The sequence below is a fragment of the Benincasa hispida genome, chromosome 9 (genome assembly GCF_027475165.1).
Source record: "Benincasa hispida cultivar pf3 chromosome 9, pf3_genome.v1.1, whole genome shotgun sequence".
Classification (NCBI taxonomy): Eukaryota; Viridiplantae; Streptophyta; class Magnoliopsida; order Cucurbitales; family Cucurbitaceae; genus Benincasa; species Benincasa hispida.
The window spans coordinates 94,948,650-94,968,153 of record NC_143486.1 but is presented as its reverse complement, the minus strand read 5'-3'; the positions used below and the strand labels follow the sequence as shown (position 1 = coordinate 94,968,153).

The following is a 19,504-nucleotide window of genomic DNA, read 5'->3' as shown; positions in this document are numbered from 1 at the left end:
AAAGAACAAATTTGGAAATCTGCACAACGTTGGAAAGACAGTTAATTAAGAGTGTGGTTCATGCAATTCCTACGTTTGTGATGGGTTGTTTTAGATTGCCTAATAGGTTTTTGCAATGACATAATACATTTGAGTGCAAAATTCTAGTGGGAGTCTACGCAGGCGAAAGGTAAGATGCATTCGTTGACTTGGAATAAACTGTCTTCCTAAAGAGGTGGGTGGATTGAGTTTTAGGAACTTGGAGGTTTTCAACCAAGTTCTCTTAGCTAAACAAACTTGGCGTTTTGTAAACAATCCTTGCTCCTCCTTGGTTGCTAAGGTGTTACAAGGGAGAGATTGTTTTCTTCTAATCTTTTGCTAGCAGATTTTTTCTTTCTTCCAATCTTTTGCACGCTAAGGTTCCTCGAAATTGTTTGTTTCTTGGAAAGGTTTTGTTTTGGGTATTAATTTGTTGAAATTAGGACCCTGCAGGAGCAATGGTAATGGAGTATCAACGCATGTGTTTAGTGATCCATGGATTCCAAGGCTTTCTACTTTTCGTCCTATTACACCGAATTCTGGTGTTGTAGATCTCATGGTGTCTGATTTTATAATCACGAAAAGATAGAGAGAGATGGGTAAGCTTGAGCAGTCCCCTCATCTATTTACTGTGAGGTTATTCTTGATATCCCGCTTAGCCAAACTGTTCCTGAGGATGAGCCAGTACTCAGTTGAGAGTGGTTATAAGGCTGTTATGTTGCTTTACAAACATTCCTCTACCTCTAGTGAGGATGTTTAGGTTCGATGGTGGAAACGTTTATGGAGCTCAAAAATTCCTTCGAAGGTACAACATTTTGTTTGGAAAGCTGCTCGAAATTTGCTTGCCTACATGTTTTAATCTTTATAGTAGGCACATTGAGATTCAACCTTACTATATGGTGTGTGGATGTTCCATGAAAACAAGAGGATGCTTTATTTGGTTGGTACTGAACCCAACAAATTTGGTCTACCATTCTTCTTGATTGGAAACATTTAAATATCGATTCTTTTGGTTGTTTTCAATGGGTCGAGTTGTTTATGTCCCTTCCCCAATCTGATTTTGTTGTAGCTTGTATTGGGGCTCGAGTCATTTGGGAAAATCGTAATAAGATTTGGTTCCATTGGTATCGGTTCGAAGTGATTAGATTATTGAGCATGTTCACAATTATCAGGGATATTCCTCTTATGTGGTGTAGGGCAAGATGGGTATGAGTTTTTATAGTCCCTACCATCCTGGTTGCTTTGTTCTTTATGTCGATGCTTCTTATCGAGAGAGTCTCAATTCCACTAGTTTTGGATCTGTGGTGATGGATGATACAGGTTCTGTTCGAGCTGTGTCGCATGGTTTTAGAACCATTATTTGACTCCCTATTTGTGCTGAGGCAGTTGCTATTTTGGAAGGTCTTAAATTGGTTGCGAACCTAGGAATCAATTACTTAACTATCTGTTTTAATTCAATCATGTCGATCAATATGATCAATAAGGATGAGTTCCTTTGATGGAAGTTTCTACATTCTTAGTTGATATCATGGCTTAAGTGACTCAATTTCAAGAAGTCTACTTCATACATATTGTTCCTGAATTGAATAAGAGTGCTCATACTCTTGCTCATCAAAGTTCATGTAAAATTTCATTTGTTTCGCTTTTTTATTGTTATCTAGTTGTAAAATGGATTGGCTTAAATTTCAAGCTCATATGACTTCTTTTGTTTAATGTTAAGTTCCTCTATTTCTTTTAAAAAAAGAAAAAAGAAAAAAGAAAAAGATCATTTTAAGATTTAAAAAAAACACTTTTGGTATTTGTACATTCATTAAAATGACAAGTTAATCCATAAACTTTAATATCTAGGAATTTAGTACATGTTTCTAACAATTTAACTTCTAAAAGCACATAACATTTCAGTTTAATATTTTTCTATTAGGATTTGATAAAGTTTCATAGATTCGTAGATTAACAAACTTGCTGGGAGATACCCTAATCAAATATACTCAAATAAATGAAGCAAAATTTCTTTAGGTCAAAAGTAAAACATAATTTTGGTGTCGGCACTTTAGTGCATTTAACCTTTGAACAACTATTAAAGTGAGCTTAGTTTAACGATAATTGATATGATTTTCCTTTCTAGAGATTGAAGATTCAATCTTCATTATAATTTTTTATTCAAAAGAGAAAAAAAGAAAGAAATACGGAGACAACTTGATTAATAAAGGTGTTATACCCTTTTCCATCAAATTTGATATTCACGTTTTGACTTGCATATTGTTAAACCAAACAGGAAAAAAATAATAATAAAAGAAGCTTTTGGCACCCTGGACTTTACAAACAATTTAATTTAATGAATCTTATTTTGTGTTAATCCAGTTTATATGCTTTAAAAATTGTAATAATTTAGTCATTCAATTTTAATATGTAATAATTTAGTACATACGTATATCAAATTTTGTAATGATTTAGTCCGTAAAAAAATACTATTAAAATCCAATAGAATTTATTACTCAATTAATTAAGGACCAAACGTGTTTATAAAACTACACAAGATTTTTACGAAAATTAAAAAAAAAAAGATACACAATAGAATAAAAGTAATATGTTCATCTACTGTCGCTCTCTCTATGGTTTTACCACTGCTGTCGCCTTTACGGGTTGGTGTGGTTGACCTTCGTGGGTTGTCGCTTCAGACAACGTCGGTCGTCTTCGTCGGGGGGGCTTTCGTCGGTCGTCTTCTACGGGTTCGCGACTGGTGACATCCGTTTGTTCTACATTCCGTCGGTCGACTGGGTTCTTAGATTCAAAGTCGCGTCCGTTCATTCGCTGGTTCACCACCGTGTTTCGTCCGTTGTGTTTACGACTGAGGTTCTTGGATTCGTTCGTTGGGTTCTATGGGTTTCGTTCGCGACTGAGGTGACGATTTCGTTCTACGATTTCGCTAAGTTCTATGTGTTCGTCGAGTTTCGTTCTACGGGTTTCGGTTTAAGCAGCTGATTTGTTGGTAGACGGTGACGATTTTAGATATGGGGTGTTGACAGGTGACGGAGAGGTGTACTGTTGGTACGTTTCCAGCCGCGGCTTTGATCTGAGGTTCAGGCATTGATAGATTTGAGGTATTGAGGTGTGGGTTTAACCATGGTGAAAGCTGGTGACGATAGTGCGTAAGCGGTCGCCTTTAAGACCGAAGGAGAATAATGGAGGTCGAGTTGCTCGTCAATCCTTTCATCTGCTTAGATCGGAGATCAGTTTGGGATAGGGTGCTCATTCTTCGGAGGTGAAGGATTTTGGGTTGTCTGATGGTCGTTCTGAGGAAGGTGAAGGGTCTGGTATGAGGAGTGTTGGGTTGAAGAAGCCTCTGTCGTCTGACCTAGAACTGGAAGAAAATCAGGTTGTGAGGGATGAACGGGTGAGCTGGGTATTGGGTTAGTTGATGGGCAGGAAATGAAGAGTGTGTCTGGGAGCCTTGAGGGTGTTGGGGCCCGGATGAAAACCGGGTTGTGAGAGGTGTTGAGTTGGGCCTTGAGGGAGCTGGGATGAGTGGGTCTATTAGGAGTGGGCTGAGACTGAGTGAAGGGAGTGGACTGGTGTAGGGGGAGCTGGGGAAAGGGTCGAAAGGCGTGGGTGCTTTGGTCGGTGGGTCGGAGTTGGGAGGTTCGGGAGGGCAGAAGTCAGGCAGTGAGGAGGTTTCACGGGCTGAGATTTGTGGAAATGAGGGTCGTTCGGTGGACACACAGGTTCTTCGTGAGTGGGAGGAGTCGGTTCCCAAAATCGGTTTAGCTAGGGGGTTTGGTTCAAAGTCGGACCGGTTAGAGGAGGGGTGTGGTTCTGGTGGTTCTGGATCTGACGTGAAAGGGGGAAATTCGTGGGCGGCCCTTTTTGAGTCTAAGTTGAGGGGTAATTTAGAGTTCATTCCCCTATTGGTTGAAAATGATAAAGTTATTGTTGAACCTTGTGAGAGATTATTGATGAGGGTGTCTGTTTGTGGAAGAAATCTCTGGTTAGTCAGTTTGTGGATGCCAAACTCCCGTATTATGTTATTTGTTGACTTATTCAGAGAATTTGGGGATGTGTAGAGATGCCAACTATTACCTTGTTGGAGAACGGTTTGATTATCTTTAAATTTCAGAAGGTAGAGTCACAAGATTGGGTGTTGGAGAATGATCCGTGGTACTTGGGTGGCAAACCTATCTTATTACGATAATGGTCCCTAGGTATTGTTCCTGAAACCTTTGTTTTTTATTCTGTTCCTATCTGGATTAAACTGGAGCGTGTTCCCCTAGAGTTGTGGACGGATAGAGGTTTAGCAGTGTTAGCTAGTGTCGTGGGTAAACCTATCTCTTTTGATGTTGCAATAAGAGAGCGGCTGCGGTTATCGTATGCAAGTGTTTGTGTTCAGGTGGATGGTGATTCATTAATGCCCCATTCAGTCACTGTTAGAATGTGGGGTCAGTAGTTATTATTCTAGTAGTGTATGAGTGGTAACCTCGTAGGTGTACGTGTTGTGGTTCATTTAGGCATACTGAGGCTACGTGTGAGAAACAAGGTGTGGAAAAGGGTCGGGAGTTTTGTATTGTGGCAGTCAATGAGGGATGTTTGGGGGAGAATAGGGGAATTGAGAGTGTGAGGAAGGGGCAGGACTTGGGTATTGGTGTGAGGGGAGTTAGCCCAGTGGATGAGAATAAGGTCGCGTGGAGGGTTGACGAGTTTACTATGGCTAGTCGTCATAGGCGTGATAGAGGAGGTGTAGGGTATAGGGGTGGCAGTGAGTCACCGGGTTCAGCTCCTTTGAGGAGCAGAGTAGTTTATGGGTTCCTTGGAATTACGGGGTTTGTAAAGCATGTTGATGATCGTAATCAGTTTGATGTTTTGTAGACTCGTTGGCATTGGCACTAGTGCAGGCAGATCTTGATCCGTTATCTGTTATGGATGGGATGTACGGGAGTTCGGGCAAAGGCCCAGTGGGAGGTGGTAAGTGTGATTTCTTGCAAGGTTCATGATTTGGTGTTCCTGGAATGTTAGGGGGTTGAATGACCCTGTAAAGTGTAGGGTGGTGGCAGACTTTCTGGCTTCCTCCTCTGTTACTTTTTGCTGTTTGCTTGAGACGAGGGTTCGTCGCGAGAATTTTGGTATGGTGATGGGTAGGTTTGGTGATGCTTGGAGTTGTGTGTGTAGCTATAGTGTGCGGGGAGTTTGGAGGATCTGAGTGATGTGGCGGAAGAGTGAGTTTAGTTTAACGGATAATTGATATGATATTCCTTTTTAGAGATTGAAGATTTGATCCTCATTCATGTAATTTTTGTATTCAAAAGAGAGAGAAAAAAAAAAAAAAAATACAGAGATAACTTGATTAATGAAGGTGTTATACCCTTTGCCATCAAATTTGATATTCACGTTTTGACTTGCATATTATTGAACCAAACGGGGAAAAAAAAAGTTAAAAAGAAGCTTTTGGCACCCTGGACTTTACAAACAATTTAATTTAATGAATCTTATTTCGTGTTAATTTAGTATATATGCTTTAAAATTTGTAATAATTTAGTCATTCAATTTTAATATGTAACAACTTAGTACATTTGTATATCAAATTTTGTAATGATTTACTCCGTAAAAAAATACTATTAAAATCTAATAGAATTTATTACTCAATTGATTAAGGACCATATGTGTTTATAAAACTACACGGGATTTTGTAATAAAAATTGACACTTATTTTTTATGAGAGGGGTTAAAGTGTGATAACTTTTGAAGCACAACTAAATTATTATATATTAAAATCTCGAATTAAATTGTTACAAATTTAAAGATACAATGTCTAAATCATCTCGAATGGACAAAAATATTACTTTCACGGTGAAGGTATAGTATGTAAAAAGAGGTGGAAGAATCGAACCTCTAACCTCATTGATAGTACAAGCTTGGTGCTAGTTGAACTATGTTTATATTAGTATTTAAGAGGGGATATCCATGTTTTAGAGGAAGTGAGTATATAGGCTAATGTAGATATGGTGGTGTAGAATGTTTTGAGATTATTATAAGTACTATTTCTCGAGAAAGATGATAGTTAATTTGTCAAAGATTATGAGTATTTATATAAAAAGATTAAATACCTATTTTTGATAAGTAGTGTGACCTATAGCAAAAGAAAATATAAAACATGAGCGGTTTAGTGACCAAAGAGTGAAAGTACAAAAGTTTGGGTACCCAAATAGAAAATTTTTTAGACAAATTGTGAAGAACATGAACACGGGTAGGCATCGAAGATAGAACAGACCTTTAGCGATGAGATCCTCCCGAAAAGCAGAGCAAACCCTGCATTAACCTCCAATTCCTTCACTCAATTTCAGTTTCTCAAACCTAATTCCCACTTTCGAAATCGATTCTTCTTTTGCATTCGATTTTGCCCTTTTCTTTTCATCTGTTTTTCTCTGTCTGGCGTGGATTTTGCAGGTTAAATCCAGATGGGAAAAGCCTCTTCTTCTCGCAAGAAGGAGCGTTCCAAGACTTCTTCATCCCAGGTACTTTCTTTTACCTCTCTCTCTCTCTCGCTGAATGTTTTCTTTTTCTTGATATCTCAATTGGGTTTTGGCTTTATTTGATTTCTCCCTTCTCTTGTTGGATGTTCTGTTTGGTTGTTGTGTAAAGTTCGTAGTTTAGGCTGTAATTTGGCATGGATTTGACGAATATCTCTGGGCAACCTTCTGTTAGTCGATTTATATGCTTCAATTTTAAGTTTGGGTGGAGGAGTTTCTTCTTCGTCTGTCTTTCACTTTCTTAGTAATTATTTTTTTCTCTCTCTCGGTTGGCAACTGGAAAATGTAATATTCGTATGTGGTTGCGGGTAAAATATGGATGTTTTCTCCCTCTTTTCCCCCTTTTACCTCATATAAGTTTGTTTTGATGCCGATGCGAATTTCTTTTGCATCCATTTTTTGTTGTGTTGTTTTATTTTTTGGGTTGAACCATGAAGAGAAGTAGGAGAAAGAGTAAAAGTAGTAAGAAATTGAAGTCCAAGAAGCTGCGGTATCGCCATGATTCTCCCTCTTGCTCTGACACTGATTTTGAAAGTTCAACTTCAGTGTCTTCTAGCTCGGAGGATGACAAAAGAGTGAGAAGATCTCGATCCAAGACGCGAAAGAATGCGAAGCCTAGTAAAAAGAGATCCAAAAGGCAATCTCATGATCGTCAAAGTAGGGAACGCTCTCCTCATCCCAGAAAGAGGAAGCATTCAAAAAGAAACGACCATTGTGAGGCGAAGAAGGCAACCAAAAAGAAGCGTAGAAGAGATGCGAGTGTTGGTGCCTATAGTGACTCTTCGAGTTGCTCAACTTGTGGAAATGGGAGTACAACCAGCAATGAGAGTGAAGTTGTTAGGCGTAGGGGCAGGTCTGGAAAGAGGAAAGGAAATATGGGAAAGACTGAAAGAGGTAGATACAGGTCGAAGAGTCGTTCACCATGCTCTTTATCTAGTAAAGATAGTGATTATCAGAATGAAGTTGATGATGACAGTTATGTTAGAAACAACTTTAGACGACTAAGATCCATAATTGTTATAGCAGGGGAGGAAAATAAATTAAAGACGTTTGCTGGGAATGAACAACAAGAAGGGGCCACACATCAGCCTAATGATGTAGATGACCACCCTTCTCTTGGAGACATGGATAGTAAGGATGCGACGAGTAAAAGAGAATTAGATTACGTTATATCAAAAGAGGTGCCAGTGGTAGAAAAGAAAAAGGAAGTGGATGTACCTAACAATAGGAACTCTATGGTTGTAAAGGATGATGGAGTTCAAAATGAAGGAAGCAACAAAAACCTTGGAGGAGTTACTAATGATCATTCTTTAGATGAAAGGAAGAATGGATGTTCTGGAAAGACCGACAGCGTAAATGGTATTGATTTAGAGTCAATTTTAAGGCAGAGGGCTTTGGAGAACCTTAGAAAGTTCAAAGGGGCTCCCCCAAGGAATGTGGAAACTATTGCTAATTGCAAAGTTGACCATAATAATGATGCAAAACAATTGTCTTCTCCTGTCTCTAAGTCAGTTCATGTGACATCTCCTAGGGATGATGCCGAGATAAATAGTAAAGGGTTTTCTAGACAGGGTGGAGGGAATGCGGTAAATTCAATGATAGTTAAGGAGAATGGTGTTAAATCTACAGATGCAATAGATTCATCAGTCCCATCTATGCACGATCCTGTCTATTCTTCGCAGAATCTGGGTAAAATTTCCAATGGAAGCAATGGTATGAATGAACTGAAGCAGAATATTTCTTCATTAGACCAGGAGGTTATAAATGATAATATTTGCCAGAAGGCAGATGCAGATATTTGTTCTACAACTAACAGAAGCAATTTGGTTATTGCAGCTTTGAGGCCTGAGTCAAAAGTTGATTCTCTTATAAAGCAGGCACCTGCGGCTCAGGAATCTATCCAAACAAAGCCATCCATATCTGACATTGGTGTAGACGAGACTGCTCAAACTCAGACCCAAATGAGGAATAATGACGATCAAAATATTCGTAATGGTTTAGATTCTTCAGCTCACAAGCCTTCTTCCCTTAATTCTATTTCAGGAGAGAATAGCTTGAATACGTCCAGACACGAGAGTGGAGACAGCTCACAGTTTGAACAGAAAACCATGTCTGTTATGCGGGGTGGTGAAATGGTGCAGGTGAGGATATTGACTACCGACTAAATTTATATGTTCAGCATCAAGTATAATGATGCTAGTTTATTAAGAACTTCTTAGCATGGATATGCAATTATTCATTTCAGGTGAACTACAAGGTCTACATCCCGAAGAGAGCTCCTGCTTTGACTAGGAGGCAACTCAAGCGGTAACGGTAACGTAAGAGATCCCTGATTTTGCAGCCATGTAGGAAGATCCTGTTGCTTGCCATTGAAAAGATTGTAAAATTTTGGAAGTGATTGATCACTCACTTTCTATGCCAAGGATCTACATGCCTTAAAATATGAACAATAATTAGTGCAGTCAATTGTTAATATTTGTGTCCTTTAACATTTCCATCACAATGATCAAAATGACTTGTTGATCAAACGGAATCCCCTCGTGAGTTTTGATTGTGATGCCAAAGCCTGGTATAGGTTTGTTATGATCATAATTATTTTCACACTCTATTCTAACATGTTATTATGAATAAACAAAACCCTCTAGGTGGTGACTCCAGTATTAGTGCGAATTATCGAGTTTGGTTCCCGAGCCTTTCTTCTTGCTGTCTTCTAGAATTCGCATTGATGCTCTGGGAACTAATTGATTATATAACTATGTTTTTAAAAAATAACTATTTGACTCAACTTCTAAATAACATTCAGAGGATATTTGGCCCTTGGTTCAAAATTTTAATAAGCTCGAGGTTGGAAATGTTGTGAAAATGACGATTTGTCAAAATATATCCTCGAAACTAGGGTCTTTGTAATGGTGTTTAATTTATAAATTTATGATTTGTATTAATAGATGGAATAAGTTGACGAGTATTTGTTGAATGAGAAATTTCGGCAACTAAATTTCGTCACATCATTAGAAAAAATTAAAAATTGGATCGGACCGAGTAATTAAAGTAGCTCGAGTCTAACCCAATTCAAGTTTATGGTGATTGAACTCAAGTTCAATATTTTAGTCCAACAACAAAAGGGCCCATGCTAATTTGGGCTCAATAAAATAATTAGACTAAAGTCCATGTAAGGTCCCTGTGAAACCTCTATAAATAGAGGCTCCATATCTTCATTTGGCGGTGGGGGATTGGAAGAATTGAAGGTCAAGGGCTCAAATTCTACATTCTTGAAACCAACGCTGTCAAGTGCTGAAGACTGAAACTTTTCTCAAGTTTCTCTCAAATTCGGAAGAATTGAAGATCTAAACTATTTGAAGCTTCAAAGATTAGAAGATTATTAACAAATTAATTGTATTTTCACAACCTACAAGCTAAAGATTTAATCTCCTCAAACTTAAGAAAAGGTTCACAAGCCAATCAACAAGTCTAAAGGTTGCTCCAAGAAAATCAACAAAAAGGTCGATCCTCTAAAAAGATCAAAACGGTTCACAAGCCAATCAACAAAAATGTCGATCCTCTAAAAAGATCAAAGCCTAAAGGTTGATCGTCTAAAAAGATCAACAAGCTTAATATTAGAGTTTATTTTTTGAGAGAAAGCATCATGCAATAGAGATTATAGTCACTATACTGAAATTAATACAAATACAAGATTCAAATTCCACAAATTAAATTTCTCAGGAAATTAATACAAATACAAAGATCATTCGCTTCATCTCTCAAAGTCTGGCGTGACTAGTTTCATCTCTCAAAGTTTGGACGTGACTCGCTTCATCTCCATAGTCTGGCATGGCTCACTTCATCCCCTTAGTTTGACTTTTTATTTTTTTCTATTTTTTAAAGTTTTTAATTCATCCATCTAAGATGATGGAAATTAGGGGTTTTCCTTCGTTTTTTAATTTCTTTTTATTTTTCTTTTCTTCTTTTTCTTTTCTTTTTTTTCACTTTTTTTATATTTACATTTTTTCCTTTTTCTTCCTTTTTAATTGTATTGTTTTCACCTTTTTTTTTCTTTTGTTTTTTTCTTATTAACTGTTTTTTTTTTGTTTCTTTACTTTTTCACTCTTTTCCTTCCTTTTTTTTTAAATTTTATTTTTCACCATTTTTTATTTTAATTAATTTTTTCTTAAAATTCCCTACCATTTTTTTTACTTTTCCATATATTTTTTTGTCCTTTTCCAATGGGGTCTATTTAAATATAAAAAAATATTTAAAATTATTTACATTTTATAGCAAAAAGTTCCAGAAGTACAAAACACTATTGGAATCTTTTGTTATAAAGTATAAATATTTTTTAGATTTTTCTATTTATAAGAATTTCCCTTTTTCAATTTCATTTTTAGCTTTTTTCTCTCTCTCTTTACTTTTCTTTTCAATTTTCTTTTTTTTTAAACACGTATTTTATATCTTTACACAAGATTTTATGAGAAATTTAATTCGTGGAATTTGAATTTTGTATTTGTATGAAATAGTGAGTACAATCTCTAATACATAATTTTTTCATGCTTTCTCTCGAAAAGTAAACTCTGATGTTAAGCTTGTTAATCTTTTTGCACGATTGGTCTGTAGGCTTGTTGATCTTCTTGGAGCAACCTTTAGGCTTGTTGATCGATTGTGAACATTTTTTTAAGTTTGAGGAGATTGAATCTTTAGCTTGTAGGTTGTAAAGATACAATTAATTTGTTAAAGTCTTCTAATCTTTGAAGCTTCAAATAGTTTAGATCTTTAGTTCTTTAGAATTTGAGAGCTTCAGTCTTTGAAACTTCAAAAGTTTTAGTCTTCAACAATCGAGAGCTTGAAAGTGTTGGTTTTCAAGAATTGAGAGCTTCAATATTTGGATCTTGGGAGCTTAAATCTTCAGAGCTTTAATGTCTTCTGACATTTAAAGTTTTAATATGTTTTCTGATGTTTAGAGCTTTAGAGGAGTTGTGTTCAATCTTAGATTCAGAATTTCATATTTTTAGAAAGCTTTGGCCTTCAATTCTTCTAACCCCGCTCTTAAATGAAGAGATGGAACCTCTATTTATAGAGGTTTCTCATAGGCCTTACATGGGCTTCGGCTTAATTGCTTTATTTGGCCCAAATTGGACTTGGACTGTAGTTGGGCTTGGGTCTATTTGTTGTTGGATTGGAATATTGGGCTTGAGCTCAATCTTTAATTTGACACAAAATTTCACCATGGACTTGAATTGGATTGGGCTTAAGCAACTTTAATTACTCAACCCAATCCAACTTATAATTTTTTCGATGGACTTGGACTTTCATTGATGATGGACAAAATTTAATTGGCCAAAATTTCAACAGTTTCATAAATATTATGCAAGTTTACATAGTTCTTCAATTAAATTACGAACTAAGTATTGTCTTAAAACTTAAAATAGGATAATTAGAACAGCTTACTAGAAACCTCTCCATTGTCAAAAAGTATGTAGAAACTGGACAGCAAGTTTCAAGTCAGGGAAGACTAAACTTAGGTAGGTGGCCTCATACACAAAATTTTCGTTCGAACATTACTAGTTCAGTTCCAGCAAACGAGCACTGAATAAATTATTTTTACAAACGCCAATTTGAAATACTTGACTACATTAAGTTACAGTTACAATATGGCTAAGACTAAAAGCACATTTTTCTTATCCTCGTTCACTTATGAATTATGAATATGATCCTCTGGTTGAAGCATGGGAGAGGGGCTGATCTCATTCTTAACTTCACATAATATTTCAGCTTTCAAAAGGGCTTAGTTGATTGCAGCATTTGGCACTTAAGTCGTCCTCTTCGAACAACACCTGGTTGTTGCCTGATCCTTGCAGCCTTCCCGAGAGCAAGAGTAAGATAAGAAAATTTCTGCAAACGTTGAAAATTTACTGGAAAAATGTAAAATACTCGACCTGTGCTGGTAACAAGAAAATACCTGAAAGAAAACATCATCTCAAGTAGAATGAGATAGTCAATATGATTTTACCCTCTCAGATTCCATGAAATTGAGGTCAAATGTCTGACAGGCCTACCTTGTTTCATAACTGCCTAAATTCCTAATACAGGTAGGGAAGGAGCGAAGAAGGGACAAGAGATGGATCACCCTTAGTCCATCTTAGACGTAAAATTATGAAAGCTTCTAGCTCTGCCCAACAATAAATGATCCAATTTTATTCATTTCATTAACCTCTCTCCATTGTCAAAGTAGCAAAGTCTGTAGAAATTGCACAACTTACCCGATAATTACTAGATATTCTTCGTTATGATGCTTTAATCAAATTAGTCATTCTTCCGTGAAAGTTATGGAAATAGCTGAGTGAGATTCTATCAGCTGCCAGAAAGCAGCCTTTTCTTTTTGCCACTCACACAGGCCCAATCATCCATAGTTGAGACTGATATGCCTTCCAAGTACTGTGAATATCGTTCTATAATAGCTGGAACCTGTAAATGTACACAAAACAAAATAAAACGTGGCCAAGTCAAACAATGTGTTTCCAATAGGTTATGGTACCCGTTCAGACTGATTTTATATATACATTCAGGCAAAAAATATATATATACCTAGTATCGACTATTAACTGAGCAAATGTTACCCAGTAGAAAAAATATTTTTACATGCATACAGATGGATGGGAGTCATGGGACCCTTGATCAAATTAGGTACTGGATTAGCACTTTACCAAGCTAAAATTTGTATTTTTGACCAATAGATTCTAGTCCTAGAAGATACCTGCTCGGATAGAATACCGGAGAGAGCAACGACTGCCTTGGGTTTGGCATAAGAGACAACATAATCAGCCAAATCTAGCAGAGGATTTCGAAGTATATTAGCAATGACGATGTCAAAGTTCTCCTTTCCAGAGATATATATTTCACTAAATTTATATTCTGTAATATCACTAGGAACCAGATGAAGTTGCAATTTTTCGGGTTCTATATTGTTCAGAGCAGCATTTTGGTGGGCAGATTCAATAGCGTGCGGGTCTACATCGATTCCAATAGATAAGGCAGCCCCAAACTGCAAATGCAATCGTATATCAAGTTAAATAATGAACATCAATGGCTTAATAATGTGTCCCTTCGAGTTGAGGTGTGAACAAAATAGAATCATATCGCATGCAGGGAAATATAATAGGCAGCCCTAATTGTGTACAGAAAATTGTTATATATATGTATATATATCAAGTTTTCATAGAGAGAAATGAAAGGATTTACAAGGTCACACATGAAACAAGGCCACCAACAAAAATAAACATAGACTAATTACAAGAATAGCAAGCTGATAATAACAAAGAGTTTGATTAATGGATGCCTATAAAGATAAGTTAAATCTAACGGACTTTCAAAGCATCCACATCAAACCTTGCATACACTCTACAGAGACTACTATTTCTCACACGCCAAATGTCCCACAAAATGGTGGAAAAACAAGTCTGTCACAAAACTCTCTTTCTCGCAAAAAGGAGGGTTCAAGCTCAATCATGAAAAAATACCCTGTTGTGAGCCATATCCACCCCCAAAGGTTTTGTAAAACTAACTCCAAAGGGGGAAAGCCAATGGACAATCCCGCAGAAGATGGTCTAGGTCCTGTTTCCGGCAAAGCATCGAACATTGTGGCTGCACAAAAAGGAGTCTTCGAAGAGTCTTGAGTTTTCACTCTCTCATGCAAAACTTGTTAGGCAAAGAATTTCACTAGAAATTTTAATCTTCTAAAGAGGGAAGAACATATTGGTTCCTTGGAGGGAGGAGGGGCACAAATGATATGGAAGAAAGAGCTACAAGGGATTGGAAACCCAAAAACTAGAATCCCTTCTTCCAGGGTCATATGGTTAGAAATGATAGAAAGGAGGCCAACAACATGGAAATTCTGTAGGTACATAGATTTATTCACTAACAATCTTCTTTTAAAAGACTCCAAGCCACCCAGAGCCTATTTTTCCCCATAACAATCATGAAGAGCACCATGTGGTATTGGTGTGTGTTAAGGATGTTGGATGACAGTCTCAGGCCTCATTGAAGTATGAGCTTGGTGGAAATATTTTGGACATTGTACCTTCAGTGATGCAATTGCAAGAACGCCAGATCCTGTGCCATAGTCCAAGAAATTTTCCCCTCCTTTCACTAAGCTGTGCAGCAGTAGCAGACACAACTTTGTAGTTGGGTGTTCCCCTGTTCCAAATGCCAATCCAGAATATAGAGTAATATTTGTCGCATGGACATCCTGTACAAATAAAGGTGCGATTCTATTAGGAATTTGAGATAGTATCAAAGAATCACAAGTATTTTTCTTATTTCCAATCAAAGTTTAAAGTTAAATTTCTTTGTGAGCCAATGATCAAAGCCTGAAAACTCTCTCCTAAGAGACTGGTTGAACCATCGAAGGATGTAACTAACTGCTAAGTTTACATGCAGTTTCTCAGTGCAGCTCTAAGTGTTCATATAAGTTCTCTAATTATGCCAACATTGATTATGAAGTAAACAAGAGAGCATGATACTCCCTACTATCAGGCCATCAGCTATTCTTCTAATCAAGGAGGGCATAGAATTTGAAGATTTATGAAGTAAGATCGTACATTCTTTTCATATCCGTGAGCGTTCAAGACAGCTCACACGCACCTCAACTAGTCTCAGAAGACTACCCGCTTGACCCTACAACATTTGGGTGTCAAATAAACTTGTAGGAGATATTAGGTAGGTGGTCACTATGGATTAAATTCATTCTCCCTAAGTCTTTTATTAAAGTCATGTCCCTTATTGACCACTAGGTCAATTAATGATGATTAACAAGATGATATTACGTGTACCCTCCCCATCCTTGATATGAACTCAAAACAAAATACAGATGCATTATGATCTGAACTTTCATATTCAAAGCTTCTGCCATTTAAAATTGATAAATATATGGACAGACAAGTGCAGAAAGTTTGAAAGAGGATGCTTAGATCATTATACCGGGGGAGTTGTCCACTCGGGCACTATCCAAAGTCCCTCCATAACCTTAACTGGCTGAAATGATTCCTGTAATGCAAGAGAGAAGTTATATTTAAGTAGTAACTAAATTTGGAATGTCGAGCTTATCAATGCATGTGAAAGATGGACCATCTACCTTGAAGAGTGCAGTGTTTTTTTAAGGAAAAAGGAGAAAAAAATTCCAAGAGATATTCTGTTTTAGACAGTAGTATTCAATATCTATTTTTCCACCGAAGGCAGTCACATGTGATATGAAATTGGACAGTTGATCAAGTTTCCAATCAAAAACACAATAGCAGGATTACTGAGCAAGCGAAATCAAGCAGGTATGCATCTTACACAAATCTGTTCTTCTCCTTAGAACTCAAGGACACAGATGTACAACCTATAGAACAGATCCTATTCAAGTAAGGTCGTAACAAATCTGTTCTTCTCCTGACCACTAAATAGTTAGAGCAAACTCCTAAGTGTCACAATGATATAAAACTCCCTTTCCTACCCATGGAAAGTCATTGCAGATATGGTCACAATGGCATAACAGCTATAAGGCTCAATCACATAAGATCAGCAAGTTTAGCCAAATAGCTGAGCTTTGCTCATGGTCTACAATCACGTTACATTCCAGCAATATCCAGTCAATTGTTACCAATAAAAAGAACAGACAGGTAAAAAAAACCTGGGATTTCTTTAACCAATCATCTTGTTCACCAATTGTAACTTCGTATAAAGGTAACTCCTTCAAGCCTACAGAATCAGCCGCATATGAGATGCATTTACTTACATCTTGACCATCAGGGAATATTGTGTCAACATATATCTGCACAAAGCAAATTATCATTACATTTTGACAGTCAGGAACATAGTATCAAGATATTTATCTGCCAACGTAATTTATTTTTAAATTATTCTTTCTACATAACCACTTCCAATTACAAACATAGCATCCTTTTCAGCATCACATGGACAGGAAAAGGGGCAGAGATAGAGATATCCCTGGGACCTGACTGTAACTTTTGCGGGCTTATCTGGAAAGGAATTAAAGAAAGAGCACATAAAGTTATCGCATGAATTATCAACCAAATACAAACAATTCTGTAGAAATTTACTGAATTGGGCCCGGAAATCTTTTCATAACTAGGTGTCACTGAGATATAATGGAACCAGTGATAGAATAAAATTTATTTTACCTAATAGTTATATGAATCACTATAATATGCCTTTTATCTACTTTGAGATCCACTTTTCTATATGTATAACTCTATTTTGTACTAAAACAGGGTTTAGCTCACAGACTTTATTTTAGACCCTTTTTTCCCTTTCTAACACTTTCTATCATTGACAGTAATGAAGATTGCAAAACATTCCAAATCAAGTAACGGGTAGAGATCCATATACCACTCAAAATTTGAGGGGAAAACCCCCCATTAAGGATAAGAACCCCACCTCGTGAGAGCTACCACATGCATCGTCTTCATCAACACTAGTGGAGCTCGCACCAAAATTTAGCAGAGCTTCTGAAAGCAAATCCTGTATATCAGAAAAACAAAGATGTCACAGAATTTCCTCTCTTTAACTCAAGTTGGGGAAAATTTCATTGCTCCGGTAATCCAGCAAGCTCCCAATTTGTTCTACATTTCCCATGATCTTGTATTGAATCAATGGTTTCGTTTCCTGGTATGTGTTTTCAGTCTAAATTCCTTTCCTATCGTTTCTATGTCTTAGTATTATGTTTTACAGTATGAGTACTCCACCCAAGTTGTAGTTGAACATTTGATGAACTAATAAATTAAAACAAAAAGCTCACCACGATATCTTTGCGGCACCGGATGCGTACAGATAGATACTTTGCAGAGGTGTAATGGGTAGGAGAAGAAGAGAATTGTGTAATAAGTGAAGGGGAAATGAGGAGCTGTCGTCTTATATGGATGGTGGAAGAGAAGGGGGAAGTGAGAACAGGAGAGAAAGGAAATATGGGGATGCGAATGCCTGAGGTGATACAGTGGGAAAAGTTTTTGAGGTATTTTCCGGCGGTGGCTGCCATTGATTTGGTTTTGGTGCTCTGGTTTTTGGAGGTAAAAGATGAACGGCCACTGTCTCAGCCTCACTCGCAACTTGCAAAATTTAATCCTCCGGAGGTTTTGAGGTTTTTAGGAGGTTTTGGGTTTTTCGTAAAGATGTAGCCTAAAAGGGTCTACGTTTTGAAAAATTAAAAGTTTTTTTCGGTCTTTTGCTTTCGTCATTACTATTATTTCGGTCGTCTGAGGTTTTGAGTTGGTTGTCCGTGGTTATTATCGTTAATGAGTGTTATATAGTTAATATTTAGGATGGAGATTACTTTTATAAAGTTATAATTGTTTGTGTTTAAAGTGTAAACTATTTTTGTTTGGATAGAAAATAGCAAATACTGTAATGAAAAAGAAAAGATATGATGAGTGTAAAATAGTAAATATTGTAGTAAATAATAAATACTATAACAAATAGAGTTTTGAAATAATATTTACAGTATTTAATTGTACACACTACAATTATATTTGGTGTCCCATACATGAAGTGGGCTACAATAACCCACTCTACCAACTTTTAGTTGGTGCCTCGAATAGTCCCTATGAAAAGCACTTGTGGAGGCTTAGCTACAAAATATTCGCTCTAGTTTGATATCGATTCTAGTTGCTCACTCTAACTACTCGATACTCACTTTATTTTTTTGTTTTCTTAAAATTTTGTTGTCAAAAATTGGATGAACGAAAATAATATCATATGTTTTGGAAAAATTATTTATATCGATTGTATTTTGAAAAGATATCAACAACAAAATCTTAAGAGAAAAAAAAATGAGAGTTAGAGTGAGAATCAAGTAGGTAGAGCAAGTATCAAAGTAACTGGGCCACCATGTGTGCTTTTTAGGATTGTTATGGCAATTTCACCTTGTGATGACATAAATAAAATATTTTTTTAAAAGACAAAACTTAGAGCTTAGCAAATTTTAAAGTTTCAAAAATGGCAAACAAGTTTCAAAGTTATAAAAATAGCAAAACAAATTTATATAATAGAAAATACTAATTAGTAAACGAAAAAACTATCCTAAAACAACAAAAATAAGTACGAATACGAATACAAAGATACACTACTTCAAAACACAACTCGAATACCACAAATACACTCTACCTAAACATTCTAGAACCACAAATACACAATATTCAAACATTCTAAAAGCAAAAATTAAAAATCACCCAATATGGTCCTTGATGCTTCCAGTTGTTTATAGAACACATGTATGCGAAGGAAGATGACGACCAGGTGGTGGGGTTCATTAGAAACTTATGGATATCTACGACGATGGACTTCCTCCAAGGTGAGAAAGAGTAAAGTTGATTACACCAGTAAAGTTGTTGCTGGCAAGTGAGTATTTGAAGGAATTGCAACTTCATGCGATGTAACTATTAGAAATATGATTGTACTTGACATCAAATAAGTTGTAGGGAGTTCCATCGTCTTCATTCCATGTGACCATTTTGCTCGTAGGATCTTGAAAGCCAACTTTAAATACTATAAATCACAGAATGTCATTGTTGAAAACGATGCTCAAAGTAGAAACAAAGAAATATGCGTGCGACGAAAAAGGTCGGCGACCTAGTAAAGGTGATCATAAAAAATTAGCCAAGATATGAAATTCAAGAAAGGGTTGCTGAGTCAACAATCATAGACATGAGATTGAGAAGGAGAAAAAGAGATTTTTGGGGTAGTTAAGTGATGAAGATGAAGAATATGATATTTACGATTTTTTATTATTTTATTTAATAATGATGATGATGATGATGATAATGATAATATTAATATTAATAATAAATTGATCAATACATACATATATACATACATACATATATACATACATATATATATGTTTCAAACATTTAAAGTTCAGTTCTCATCTATATCTTTCTTTTTAAGTACAATAAGTCATTTTTATGTGCTTCTTTATGAAA

General features: G+C 36.4%; 2 protein-coding genes across 10 annotated transcripts; one reads left to right on the top strand and one right to left on the bottom strand.

Annotated features, from left to right (window-relative positions):
- The first annotated feature begins 6,181 nt into the window (after positions 1-6,181).
- LOC120085771 (transcriptional regulator ATRX-like protein) lies at positions 6,182-9,064 on the top strand. Of its 2 annotated transcripts, XM_039041953.2 has the most exons (4): positions 6,182-6,521; positions 6,974-8,249; positions 8,373-8,677; positions 8,782-9,064. In XM_039041953.2, the coding sequence occupies exons 1-4, from the start codon at positions 6,465-6,467 to the stop codon at positions 8,845-8,847; spliced, it is 1,704 nt and encodes a 567-aa protein (XP_038897881.2). In that variant the 5' UTR covers positions 6,182-6,464; the 3' UTR covers positions 8,848-9,064. The 2 variants fall into 2 exon arrangements, with proteins under 2 accessions (XP_038897881.2, XP_038897880.2); XM_039041952.2 differs by having other exon boundaries at positions 6,974-8,677.
- A 2,958-nt stretch (positions 9,065-12,022) lies between these two features.
- Positions 12,023-17,762, bottom strand: LOC120086083 (ribosomal protein L11 methyltransferase-like protein). Of its 8 annotated transcripts, XR_016531822.1 has the most exons (10): positions 17,326-17,663; positions 16,965-17,048; positions 16,198-16,338; positions 15,504-15,569; positions 14,605-14,772; positions 13,459-13,569; positions 13,282-13,355; positions 12,788-12,992; positions 12,584-12,696; positions 12,023-12,419 (listed from the first exon to the last, which is right to left on the bottom strand). XR_016531822.1 is itself a non-coding variant. In XM_039042518.2 (7 exons), exons 1-7 carry the CDS (start codon positions 17,560-17,562, stop codon positions 12,879-12,881), a joined length of 1,098 nt encoding a protein of 365 aa, XP_038898446.2. In that variant the 5' UTR covers positions 17,563-17,761; the 3' UTR covers positions 12,023-12,878. The 8 variants fall into 8 exon arrangements, 1 of the variants encoding a protein (XP_038898446.2); XR_005484150.2 differs by having other exon boundaries at positions 13,282-13,569; positions 17,326-17,762; XR_016531821.1 differs by having other exon boundaries at positions 12,023-12,386; positions 12,487-12,696; positions 13,282-13,569; positions 17,326-17,761.
- Positions 17,763-19,504: the final 1,742 nt, after the last annotated feature.

What these genes read in the sequence shown, in the direction of transcription:
- LOC120085771 (XM_039041952.2), top strand. Translation starts at nt 6,465, where the DNA reads ATGGGAAAAGCCTCTTCTTCTCGCAAGAAGGAGCGTTCCAAGACTTCT. An exon ending in CCAAGACTTCTTCATCCCAG is followed by an intron (nt 6,522 to 6,973) that starts GTACTTTCTTTT and finishes TGAACCATGAAG; the next exon opens with AGAAGTAGGAGAAAGAGTAA. An exon ending in GGGGTGGTGAAATGGTGCAG is followed by an intron (nt 8,678 to 8,781) that starts GTGAGGATATTG and finishes TATTCATTTCAG; the next exon opens with GTGAACTACAAGGTCTACAT.
- LOC120086083 (XM_039042518.2), bottom strand. Translation starts at nt 17,562, where the DNA reads ATGGCAGCCACCGCCGGAAAATACCTCAAAAACTTTTCCCACTGTATC. An exon ending in CATGTGGTAGCTCTCACGAG is followed by an intron (nt 16,339 to 16,964) that starts GTGGGGTTCTTA and finishes TGCTTTGTGCAG; the next exon opens with ATATATGTTGACACAATATT. An exon ending in TTGCAATTGCATCACTGAAG is followed by an intron (nt 13,570 to 14,604) that starts GTACAATGTCCA and finishes TTGCATTTGCAG; the next exon opens with TTTGGGGCTGCCTTATCTAT.